This window comes from Micrasema longulum, unplaced genomic scaffold, assembly GCF_059751315.1.
Source record: "Micrasema longulum isolate JH-2025_06_02 unplaced genomic scaffold, ASM5975131v1 h1tg002621l, whole genome shotgun sequence".
Taxonomy (NCBI): Eukaryota; Metazoa; Arthropoda; class Insecta; order Trichoptera; family Brachycentridae; genus Micrasema; species Micrasema longulum.
The window spans coordinates 1-12,277 of NW_028279756.1; the positions used below are offsets into that span (position 1 = coordinate 1).

Sequence of the window (12,277 nt, forward strand, 5' to 3'; positions counted from 1 at the left end):
TTGAATAAATAAAATTGAAATACCACCACTAAACCACTAATAAAATAAATATTAATTATGAGGAAGACTAATGAACAAAGAAGACCAAGAAAGAGATGGCATGACCGAACCCAACAAATTGTTTGAGAAGGATCTCATCAGTGGTACGGGCGGTACGGCAATACTTTGTAAGGCTCCCCTCCCACTAGGCAGCCTGGCTGCGGCAGCTAATACTACATATGACGGCTTATTAGATACCGCACACTAGGCAGCCAAGAATTCCTGGCTGCGGCAGCCATTAGAACGCGTTTGACGTGCACGGCAGCCAACTGGCTGCCTGCAGCCAGAACGAGACAAAGCAAATGTATGTGACTGCCTCAGTCTCCGCGCACTTGTCGTAGCAGCCAGAAGTATTTTATGAAACGAATTTGCAATGACTTTCGATACAGAAGATCCATAAAATAATTTTGAAATGAACCCTTTCAAGTAAAGGATGAATTCAATATCTTCTTTTTGGTTTGCGTTTCTTACGAGATAAAATGTAAACAAAAACATTTTCCACATCCATTTTATTTGGACTGGCCGTCAGGCTGGCTGCTTTAACTGGCTGTGCAAAATTTTGACTGCGGCAGCCAGGCTGCCTAGTGGGCGGGAAGCCTAATTATCAAAAAAAAATTAAAGGGGAACATAAAAGCTGTTAATATATTACTTGCGATTTTAACCAAACAAAAATACCGCTGAAACGATAAGTATTTACATACATAATAATTATTTACATTACGAATATCAACAATTAAAACTAACAGTTCGCAGTAGCGGTATTGCAGTACCACTGCGGATATTGTATTACTTCAAAAGTTGGAAAAATCAGCACACATGCATGAGATTTTGTATGACTGCAAACGCATGTGTGTTGTATATCCTCTGGCTGTCACGGGGAAAACGTCTTGGTGGTTTGTTTATTTTTTACTAACACTAGCTTATTCTTAACCTTTTACAATTTATAAATATTATAATGATTAACAACTTGAGAAAAAACTCGTAAGGTAGGTTTAAACCGTACACAATATATAAGTTTGATTAAAATACCGAATTAGATGAACATACCTTCAAATGATGATTCCTTTTGTCGCGCAAGATGTACATTTAGGGACGCTGTGGTTCGTATGCAAGTTTCTATAGAGTACAGTAGGTATTTCACAGAGGTTCTATAAAAATAAACAAAATCCCTAAGGACATGTAGATCCGGGGCATACTTATCAATTACATAAGTAGTTGAACTGTCACTGTATGTTTGTTTATGTTTTGCATTGTTGCAATATAAAAAGTACAGTTTGACGTGAAGAAAAAATAAATACCCCACATGGCAAACGTTATAAATTTTCATCAGGATAGCAAAAGCGTTATATTTTGTAATAGGTATATTCATCTCGTCAGTGACGCATGCGCACGAGTATATTTTCTCATTTTCGCCACTCACGCTCTTGCGGGTAGATATCGAACTATGAAACGTCAATTATAAAACCGTCTAAATAACGAGAAATAACGATTGAGGTTTGGTAAATTCAACATAATTAAGTATTTTGGGTCATTCTTAAGGTCACAATAATGTTTCTATTGAAAATCATTATTTTTGGTTTTATGTGTTCGAATTCATTTACGTAATTTGACATGTAATCATCAGAATTGCCATATAGAAAACCAAGTTTAACCGCGTTCAAAAAATAAAAATCCCTAAATTACACCACGTTATATTCTCGTCCGAAAGTCGAGATCATCTCGTGGGTGTCGAGAGTGATCAGAATACCACTGCAGGTCTCTCTGTCAATTCTAAAATTCCGAGTGGCTTTCATCAAGATAATACAAATTATGTTACTGAGAAAATCTCATAAATATTCCAGTTTACTATATGGAAAAACACCGGTAAATCTCTTACCGTCTTGTATGAGTTCTGATTTTAATAAAAAATAATATATATATATACATGTCATTAACACAAAGCAACAGTGAGATAAACCTGAAATTCACAATTTTAATATGAACACGTAGATATGTTAGTAAATTAATGTTTTTAAATAATCAAATACTGAAGTTAGGTAGTTTACCTGTTTAACAATATATATAATTAATAACCTATTTCCAATACAGTAAAACCCCATTTTTACGTTTTTCAAGGGAGCAAGAAAAAAAGTGTAAAACTGAGGAAAAAGCTAGTGAAGAAATGAAAAATGTATGAAAAAAAGAGGAATAACATTTTAAAAAAATTATTTGCTACACTATAGTGTATATATACTTCCAGAAAAATAGTAAAAACGGTGATAAGTGGAAATTGACAATATTTTTTTTACCCATTTTCAATGATTTCATTAAAAATATTTTTATATTTTTTCAAACTATATTTTGTAATCTGTTTTTTTTTAAATATTTAAAAACAGCTTGTTAAAATTATTTTATGTGTAAATAAAAAAAAAACTGAAATAGAAGTGAATAGAATTTTCTATTTGCATAAAATATTTTTTCCCCTAAATGTTGGGAAATTTTATTTATACGGTATCACTTTTTTTTCTATGGCATCACTAAAAACAACTGTCAAATAGTTCGCGGCTTTTTAAACCATCTTTTTTATAACTTTAAATATTTCTATTGTTATGTTTTAAACATCGCAATTTAATGATATAAAAACTTTATTGTTTGTCAACTGCGTATAATGATTTGTACAAGTCAATGTGACGTTTTTGTTCAAATGAAAACTAAGACTAACCCTAAAGGAACTAGGAACACTTAAACAAAAAGGTAAATTACACTGCACCTGCTTTGAATTTATGTTAAGACAATAATTTATCTTTTATTAGTTGTTTACCTGTTTTTATTCTTCATTCGAGTGGCACACGCGGTGACGCGCGGGCCGCGGCATCATTATTACGACATAATTTTGGTTTTTTGACACATCAAATGAATTCCGAAATTTTTTAAAGCTTAAAACCGGGGTTATGAAAAATGTAAAAAACGTTAATTGGGGGGAATATTTGTATGAGAATGTATGAAGAATAATAGGTCCTGAACATTTCGGTGTAAAAAGCGGGAAAACGTAAAATCGAGGAACGTAAAAACAAGATAATAACCATGTAATTTAATTCAGTCGGACCCTTTGCAAACCTAGAAGTCCGATTATCTAATAATTTATTGTACAGAGATATCTCGCCGCTGCTTTGGGCTAGCTATGTGTTTACATCCTGTGCGTTGGATTTTTAATCTGCTTGGTGTAGTGACACTAAGTATTCTTATACCTTTCTTAATATTTTATGATCAGGTAGAATGGTCCACCCTTGGTCAATGTATTTCCCATCTGACAAAGAATAATGCACCCCATTGTTAAAAACATCTATCGGTTCAATAAAATTTGCTAAAATGAAAACAAAAAACTACATATGGACATTATTACACAGAACATACCACGACACATTTATTAAGTTTATTGTAATACATTCAGCTTTTTTTTTAATACCCTTCATTTGTAAAACTTTAGCTAATTTAAGAACAACTTATGACAGTTTTCGATTTAATAATAGAATAATATTTTGTTATGCCATAGATTGATTTTCCAGTGCCTAATAGATTAGCATTGTGTTTCATGCGTACATTATTGTGTAGGTACTTATGTCAATTTAATATTGGTTGGATTTTTTTTCTTTTTAAAGAATAATAATTTGAGTTTGGGTTTTATAGAAATGGGTTGAAATCAAACAATTTAATACAGTTAATACATGTATTTTCCATATAAAAATTATGATTTTGATACTCAAGTAGGTTTTTTAAATAATCATGAAAAAAATCTTACAAAATATCTTAAAATTAACAATTTGTCCTGCATGAAAATGAAGACCCGATATAGTAATAAATAGTATTTAATTTCCGTAAGTTTCAATGAAGCCGACACACTTTTCGGGATTGAAGAAAAACATGTTGTTATGGGGGGGCTCCTTCTGGCTTACTGCCTTGATGATCTCTTGTCCCATGACCCCGCCTACGATAGCGCAGGCCGGAGAGACTTCCGCAAACACATTCCTGAGCTGAGAGTCAGGGACATAGTCCAGGGGTACTCCGCACTCTTCCAAAATTGCGCTTTTCAAGGACAGGAGGGTTTCTATATCCTTCTCTCGCAATTCTGGATCGGGATCTCGTCCCTTTTCTGTGCGGAAACGTAGAAGTACTGAAAACAAATAGATCGAAGTGACTTTTAAAAACTTTGATAGTGAATAACCATATTGGTGTTTTTCTAGAGATCCCCGAAGAATGAGGCGTAATTTAAGAAATCCTAATAGTTTATAAGATAATTTAGTAAGAATTAAGTTAATGGGAGGGTAAAGTGTTTGTATAATTCAAGGAGAAAGAAGGCGAATCTGTGTATTTTAGTATTTACATGTTCATGTGCTGAGAGTCTTGATATAATATGATATTCCAGGGTATGCTTGGGTACAAAAGTTTGAAGACCAGAAAAAATGTGTATTTAACTACGCATTTCTTTCGATTGTTGCGTGGTATTGTTGAACAATATTACTTTGGACATTGACATTTTTCACCTCTCTGATGTCAACCCTGCCAGCGATCAAATCTAGGGCTTCATGAATGGTAAGCGAATGTGTCAACCACTACAATTCCAACAAGAATTCCTTTTTTAGCATTTTCATCCGAGAGTAGCTATAGAGTCCAGAATTCTGGCTTTACTTCACACACCGACCCACCCTGATAATGACGGTGAATAATCTCTGTTACTATTTTTTTAGAGAGGATACAGTAGATAATAACTTTCTTATATCCTGAATTGATTTTTGTACAAGAAAAACCTATCCACCATTTATTCTTTATTTCAGTACAATTTTTTTTTCACATTGTTGCATGAAACGTATCCCTGGTGTGAAACGGGAATCCGATGTATGTCGGCCTCCGTGGTGTAGTGGTCAAGACGCTTGACTCACGCTCGGAAGGTTCCGGGTTCGATTCCCGGTGAGAACACAAAAATCAAAATGAATTTTTCTCAAGCCTGGGTGTTCTGTGATGTAATTCACCACTGTAATTGGGCCTACTGGCCTGTAGTGGTGCAAAAATAAATGAAAATGAAAATGAAAAATTAGGTGTACAAATAAGTTTCTGCAGTTTAAAAGATGGCGCCACCAGTAAGTTATAGTTAAAGATGTCGGATGTAAACTGCCATTATCGTAAGGTGGGCATCTGTCAACAACATAACCTTGAAATATAAGTGAATTTTTATCAGTATAATATATTATTTTGTGTGTGAAAGTTTTAAGTCGAATAAGAGTCATTTGCGGGAACTTTGAATGCTGATTTTTCACATGTGAAACGTTGCTTGCCAGGCATAATCGAAAGGCTTTTCTGCATCGCAGTCACTGGTGATGAATAATGGATCCACTATGATAATCCAAAAAGGAAGAAATCACGGGGACCACATGATCATGCTTCAACATCTACAGCTAAGCCAAACATTCATGGAAAAAAAACTCTCGAGTATTTGGTGGGATCAGCTTGGTGTCGTGTATTATGCATTGCTCAAACTGAACAAAACCAATTGATGAGATTGAGACGAGCACTCGAGGAAAAGCGCACCCACTACTACTCCAGACACGACTAAGTGATTTTCCTGCATGATAATGCTCGTCCCCGTTTTACCCCACCCGCCGTATTCACCAGACATTGCCTCTTCGGACTACTACTTGTTCCGATCGATAACACATGGCCTGGCTGAGCAGCACTTCACATCATATGAAGATACCAAAAATTGAGTCGATTCGTGGATAGCCTCAAATGATGAAGCATTCTTCCGTCACGGAATCCGAGTGCTGCCAAAAAGATGGGAAAAAGTAGTGGCAAGCGATGGACAATACTTCGAATAAAACATAAGGTTCCGTTCTTTCACAATAAATGCCAATTTTTTTATGAAAAACTGCAGAAACTAATTTGTTCACCTAATGTTTATTTTTTTAACATATCACACATCCGATAAAATAGTCGTAACGTTAAGTATACAGAATAAATAATTTTTGAAACTCTCATATACTAAAAAATACGCATAATTCTATCTTTAAAATTAAACAGCTTGTTGACGCACTACACGAAGGCTTTTATTTGGATGCGGGCATTCTTCAACAGTATCATATATCTATTTTCTTTAGGACAATTGAGATTTTCTTTAAAAAATTTAATAGCATTTTTTAATTATTTATTGCATTAAGACAAGGTGTTGTTTTAGTTTTCAGGCTCACCCGGAAATTCTGTTTGTTTTAGTTATGACTCTATTTTATCGGATGCTCGACATGCAAGGCTAGAAGGTATTACCTTTGGTGACAAAATAGGAGGGGTCTCCCTTCCTGAGGCGAGAAGAGTACTGCTTGTCTGTCCAGTCCACTTGGAGGGCCGCTTCTAGAGGGACGAAGGTGGCTGTTCGCCGCACTGTTGTGGTCACCGTTTCGCCCTTGGTCTCTGCCTTTCCATCGGCCTTGTGCTTGGCCGCCTTGTAGTGCACCAGGTCCCTGAATTAACGATACAAGGCTTCACTTAACACGATTTAAGAGTAAATTGGCAAGGTCGGATGTTTTAACCGAGCAGCTTAAAGCTAATAATACGCTTTAATTAATGTTAGTTGTTGGTGGATTTTTACTTGTCCAAGACAAATCTAGCTTATTTTTATCTAACTTTCTCAAGTTCCGCAAATTCACTATCAGTACTCATCATCTTCCTGAAGCCAAATGCAGCAAACCTTGATCAAATGTTATACAAAGGTAAGGTGATCAGTCTTACGCTTCAGATACTAGTCCAGGAACAGTGAAATATTGCAGTGTTAAACCACCAGTGGCCAACCGAAAAAGATTTTTAGTCAAAACTGAAACCGAATTTCGGCTTCTGTTCTAGTTTCGGCAAGTCATTTCATAACGTCAAAAATTAGACTTTTTTTATTGTTAAACCTTATGAGTTCATTAAATCCTTACTGGCTGAAAGCCGAAATAAACTAAAGGTCACGGGTCAAGTGGCCGAGTCACGAGCCATAAGATGCATCAGAGTAGAGTCAAACGTAATCCGATACATCCCGACTGCAGATTTCGGCCAATTTTTGGCAAAACCACGGCCAAAACTCATTTTATTGACCGAAACTTTGGTTGGTCACTGTAAACCACCTATAAAATAATTATTTGATGTCAATCCTGCCAAGAATTTTTTTTTTATTTAATTTTTTTTGTTTTTTACAATAAACATAATAATAAAACAGAGTATTAAAAAAAATAAAGCATAATTACATATCAATGAAATACATATTAATAGAAAAATAGTAAACAAAAAATCCCACAAAGGCATGGCCTGTTCGTGGGTATACAAGAAAATGTTAATGAATTTTTGCTCCTATAGTAAATAATGGACAGTTATAATATTTTTGTATAACATAAGAAAGAAAAAATAAAATATTCTGTAAAAGATATTATGGTATTTTTTTTTAATAATAATTAAAAAAGGAAATAAAAATATTTAAAAAAAAAACACAAAAATATTCCTTAAAGGGCAACCAAATAAATCATAGAAAAAAAGGGTTCATATCTTTAGTTTGAATCCAGGATAGTGCATGTTTTTTAAAAGAAGGAAAATTTTGAAAGTTTGGATTCAATGAAATATTAACAGTAAAAAAAAAATTAAAAATTTTTGGGCCTATAAAATATGCATGTCTCTGTGCGAGCCTCGTTTTACAATGTGGTATTTCTAACACACGATTCCTTTTTTGACTTGATCTATTTGAATTACTTGTAAATAAATTTTGGTTCTTAAATATATATTTTAAACATTGAAAACAATATATTTGTCTTAGATCTAAAAGTTTAGCTTCTTGGAACAATTGGAAAGAGGGAAATGTGCGATTTTTGTGAAGCATTATTTTTAATATAAATTTTTGAATAGTTTCTAATGGTTTAATATGATTGTTGTAAATTCCCCCCAATCCAATTATTCCATAGGAAAGCGATGACTGTACAAGTGCATAATATACCATTTTAATCGTATTTAGCTGGGCGTAAATACTTAGTCGTTTGAACACATAGGTTAAATATCTTAGCTTATTAACAATTACTTCAAGATGATTAGTCCGTTTAAGTTGACAGTCAATGATTACTCCCAGGTATTTTATGCACCTTTCAGACTTCATGTTTTCACAGTTATTACATATGTCAAGATTACAATATTTATTATGAAACATTACGTTAAGGGAAGAAGAAGGGGAAGATGATTTTGAGTTGTAAAATGGAATAAACAGTGTTTTATTACAATTTAGCGAGAGAAGATTTCGATTTAACCACGCCTTGATAATAATTATACATATATTGGCTTTTTTGAAAGTATTATCCCAGGTATCACTTTTTACAATTATTGCAGTATCATCTGCATAAGAAACTAATTTACCAGGGACAACTTTATTACAAAGATCATTAATATATATAAGAAACATCAAAGGGCCAAGAACCGTTCCTTGTGGGACTCCGTGTATAACGGTCTTAGTATTACTAACATTAATTCCGATCCTGGTGCATTGCAGTCTATTTGCTAAGTAACTTTCAAAAAACAACAAGCACTTATTTTTTATGCCAATTTGACGTAATTTACATATTAAAATTCTGTGTTTTACTGTATCAAATGCTTTTTCAAGATCTAAAAAAATTGTTAAAATTTTCATATTCGCATCTAGACCAGAATAAATTTCATGTGTAAGTTTAAATATTGCATCATCTGTACTGCAATTAGGTCTAAATCCAAACTGGTTATTTGACAAAAGATAATTAGTCTCCATAAAATTCATAATTCTTTTTTAATACAATTGAACCCGGGACCTTAAGGATGATTTGTCCCCACTCAATTTCCTCTTTTAGGATTTTTACCTGAAAACTATTTTCTGTCTCTTACATGTTGCCAGATTGCATATTTGTAAAATCGATTTCTTTATGAAATTAGAATCTCAGGTTACTACGAAATAGTTTAGAGTGGGCCAACTTACTCGGCGAACTCGTGAATCTGCAGATCGGCAAAGGTATACCCGAACATGCCCCAGACCTGGCCACAGAAGAACTTGACGCCCGCGGCGCGGCAGACAGTGTTGATGCGGACGAGCTGTCGCTGGATGCAGTCCATGGCGCAGACCACCTCGAAGTTGGTGAAGTACGAGTCCGGCAGGTCGGCCACTGGAGTCTTATCCACGCTTACGGCCACCATGGGATTCAGGTTCTGGGCACGCTCTCTGGAAGCTTCAGCCCTCTGGAAAAATATCATATTTTTCATATAATAATAAAATAAACAATACATACATTAGAAAAAATATTTATCTATTATACCTCCCAGTATAGTATAATGTATGTAAATTTTCCATTGTTAGTTTTTTGTTGCATCTATCTATGTAGGTAAATCCGTACCAAGATAGATGCAAGTGTATGTGGATGGTGTGGTATTGCACCCGTAGGCAACGCAGCAAGAGGCGACCGCAAGGCGATCCACGATCACTCGCCCAAATACTTTGCCAACGATAAATTTACAGGAGATTATAAAACTATCACAAGTCAATAGTTTTGCTTTAAACATTAGTGTTTTGTTTTTAAGATATACATGATTTGCGTTTTATCCAAACAAATGGAAACTACTGTACTACTGAATTACGCTTAACAATTTCCTTATTCAAATAATGGAGATATATTATGCACTTTTGTACGGTATAAAACATTCAATCACAATCTCAAATACAGAATAATGGCTTATGTTGTATTCAAATTAATCGGTGAAGTGCATTAAGCGCATAAATGCGCTCTCCGTTTCCACGCTCGGAGGGCCAACCATACAAAAATAATGCATAAAGACGCGCGCCTTCGTACATGCTTTACGCATCGAGGTCAAGTATTCTGAACGAATTTAGGTACGCTCGGAGACATCTATTGATAATCTTGATGAAACACTAGGACACAAGAAAGGACACAGAAAAATTATCATCACGTCAACGGCTCAAATGAGATAAATTATACGGCAAAGTTTCTTGAAAATGTACAAAAAAATAATAAAAACAAACTACTTTGCACAACGTCACTAGTTCATACAAATCAACCAATAATGTGAAAGATTTCCAGTTTACTTACTGAAAACGGACCGATTGGCAGAACTGGCCGAGAAGTAGCGGAAGATAACTTGAGATGTCGCAAAAACTTAAAAAAATCATAGCGCTGATAATACGGCACATAAATATTATTGTTTAATTAACTACCCGGTAAAAAAAGAAGTATACAAATTGGAAAATTGTTTTCAGGCGTTGCCTAGTAGGTGAATTGGTTCAGCCAGATGAATCTCACTCACATGATAAAGGTTTCAGCTCTTTTACTTCACAAAAGTCAACGGATGGAAGAGTTGAGGAAATGTGGATGTTCGTCATAGGCAGAATGGTGAATGTTAAGCAGTGTGTAAAGTTGCCACTTAAACCAGCCAATGACAGGTCATAAGCCCTGTAAATGCCTAGACTACCATATTCCCTTCTCAAAAATGTTTTTTCTCTCTGTTGCAACAAATTTTAAGATAAATATTAATTTAAAATTATGTCTTCGTTTAATAGTCTATTAAAATATTTTTTTAAAACACTGAACTTCCTAATTGGCAACGATAAAGAGCTTAATCTACAATAATTGTGTCGACAATTTTTTTTAATTTTTTTATTTAAAGAAAAATAAATATTTGCGTTCTTATGATTTACCCCAAAATTTAATTTTGAGGGCCATTTTCAACGAGTTGTAAATAACTCACTATTAGAAAATGGAATCAAGTTGGGATTCCAACCACAGACCTTTAGTCCGTGAGTCCAAGACACTAGTCACAGGACCACAACCCGATTATAATTATCAATTCCATTACATTTAATTATTTTCTGGAAATGTCTACACAAAACGCTTCTTAATGGATACTGTGGTAAACTAGAATCTCGTGATTAATTTTTGTGCATTAATTGACAGAATTTGCAATATCCTAGCCACGTGTTTGATCTTTCAGTGGCGATAATCCTAATAGTTCTTTATTAGGAGGACCCGTGGACAAACTAAATCAAACAAAAAGTGAAATATACGCTGAGTGAGCCGCACTTGAGCAGGTAATGAGCGACATACGGCTCGCAAGCCGGGGTTTGCCGACCACTGGTCTAGGCAGTTTGATTTAGTTTAATTATAGTACAAAAAAATAACTTTCTTGGCATGCAATTCGAGTTTTTACCACTTCATACATTTTGTCATTGATTATGAAATCTAAAAATTGGCATTCCTTATCATACGTCAACTCTTGCATATACTTATTTTTCTTATGTTTTTACTATTCAAGCATTCATTTTACCCGAATGACATTATCTATCCATAACTTGAATAGCGCCTCTTTCGTAATATATTAGCTCAAGGGTGCTTTACTAAAGCGATTATAAGGAGCAATGCATTTGATTACATGATTTATGTCATTGCATGTTGATGATTTTAAATCAGGTTTCAACCATTCTGCGATTTAAAAAAATACATAATTAAGTAACTTACATTGCATCCAATTTTATCAGCGGGTGCTAAAAATTGGGCGCATGAATCTGCTGGCGTCAAATCCTGGTGATCCAGAAGAGTGACGCTCTTGACTCCGGATAATATGATATTCTTGGCCACTTCTGCGCCAAATCCCTTTATTCCTATTAAGAGGATACGAGCCCCGCGTAGGCTAAAATATTAATTAAAGATACATGGGTAAAATCTTACAAAATCCATTAGAAACTGACATTTAACATAACCTTGTATTACAATAATATCATACCGTTTCTGGGAATCTAGACCCCATAGCCTGATTTGACGGTCATACAGTTCAGCTTCTGCTTCAGTCAGCTCAATTTTATTATTTTCCACCATGATTGGCTCCTTATTCGTTTATCGATTCCTAATCCAAATATGAAAGCCAAATCGGGACGCCGCGCCGCGCCGATAAAAACAAAACCACAACAAAACACGCCGGTAGACTCTGGCTAGACTTTTAATTTAATCTGTGGGGTAGACCGGTAACCACAGACAAAAGCACAGATAAAATAATAGATATACAATTTAGATGTTCAAAAATGTTTTAAAAATGGACAAAATATGTAATAAAAAACATTATTTTTAGACCACTTGGGTTTATTTTGAAGCACTAGAAGACTCAATAAAGTAAGATTTGGAAGATTCAACCTATAATATAAAAATGTACACAAATAAAAATGGCAGTGTCA

The 12,277-nt window shown here is 34.4% G+C and overlaps 1 protein-coding gene and 1 long non-coding RNA gene across 3 annotated transcripts; one reads left to right on the forward strand and one right to left on the reverse strand.

Annotated features, from left to right (window-relative positions):
- The first annotated feature begins 2,547 nt into the window (after window positions 1-2,547).
- LOC148271854 (uncharacterized) lies at window positions 2,548-7,470 on the forward strand. Of its 2 annotated transcripts, none has more exons than XR_015825002.1 (3): window positions 2,548-2,772; window positions 4,442-4,608; window positions 6,245-7,470. It is a non-coding gene; the product is annotated as an uncharacterized LOC148271854 (long non-coding RNA). The 2 variants fall into 2 exon arrangements; XR_015825003.1 differs by having other exon boundaries at window positions 6,280-7,470.
- Aos1 (SUMO1 activating enzyme subunit 1) lies at window positions 3,734-12,054 on the reverse strand. Its single transcript, XM_088240841.1, has 5 exons — window positions 11,833-12,054; window positions 11,568-11,739; window positions 9,023-9,279; window positions 6,331-6,524; window positions 3,734-4,189 (listed from the first exon to the last, which is right to left on the reverse strand). Exons 1-5 carry the CDS (start codon window positions 11,922-11,924, stop codon window positions 3,885-3,887), a joined length of 1,020 nt encoding a protein of 339 aa, XP_088096967.1. The 5' UTR covers window positions 11,925-12,054; the 3' UTR covers window positions 3,734-3,884.
- Window positions 12,055-12,277: the final 223 nt, after the last annotated feature.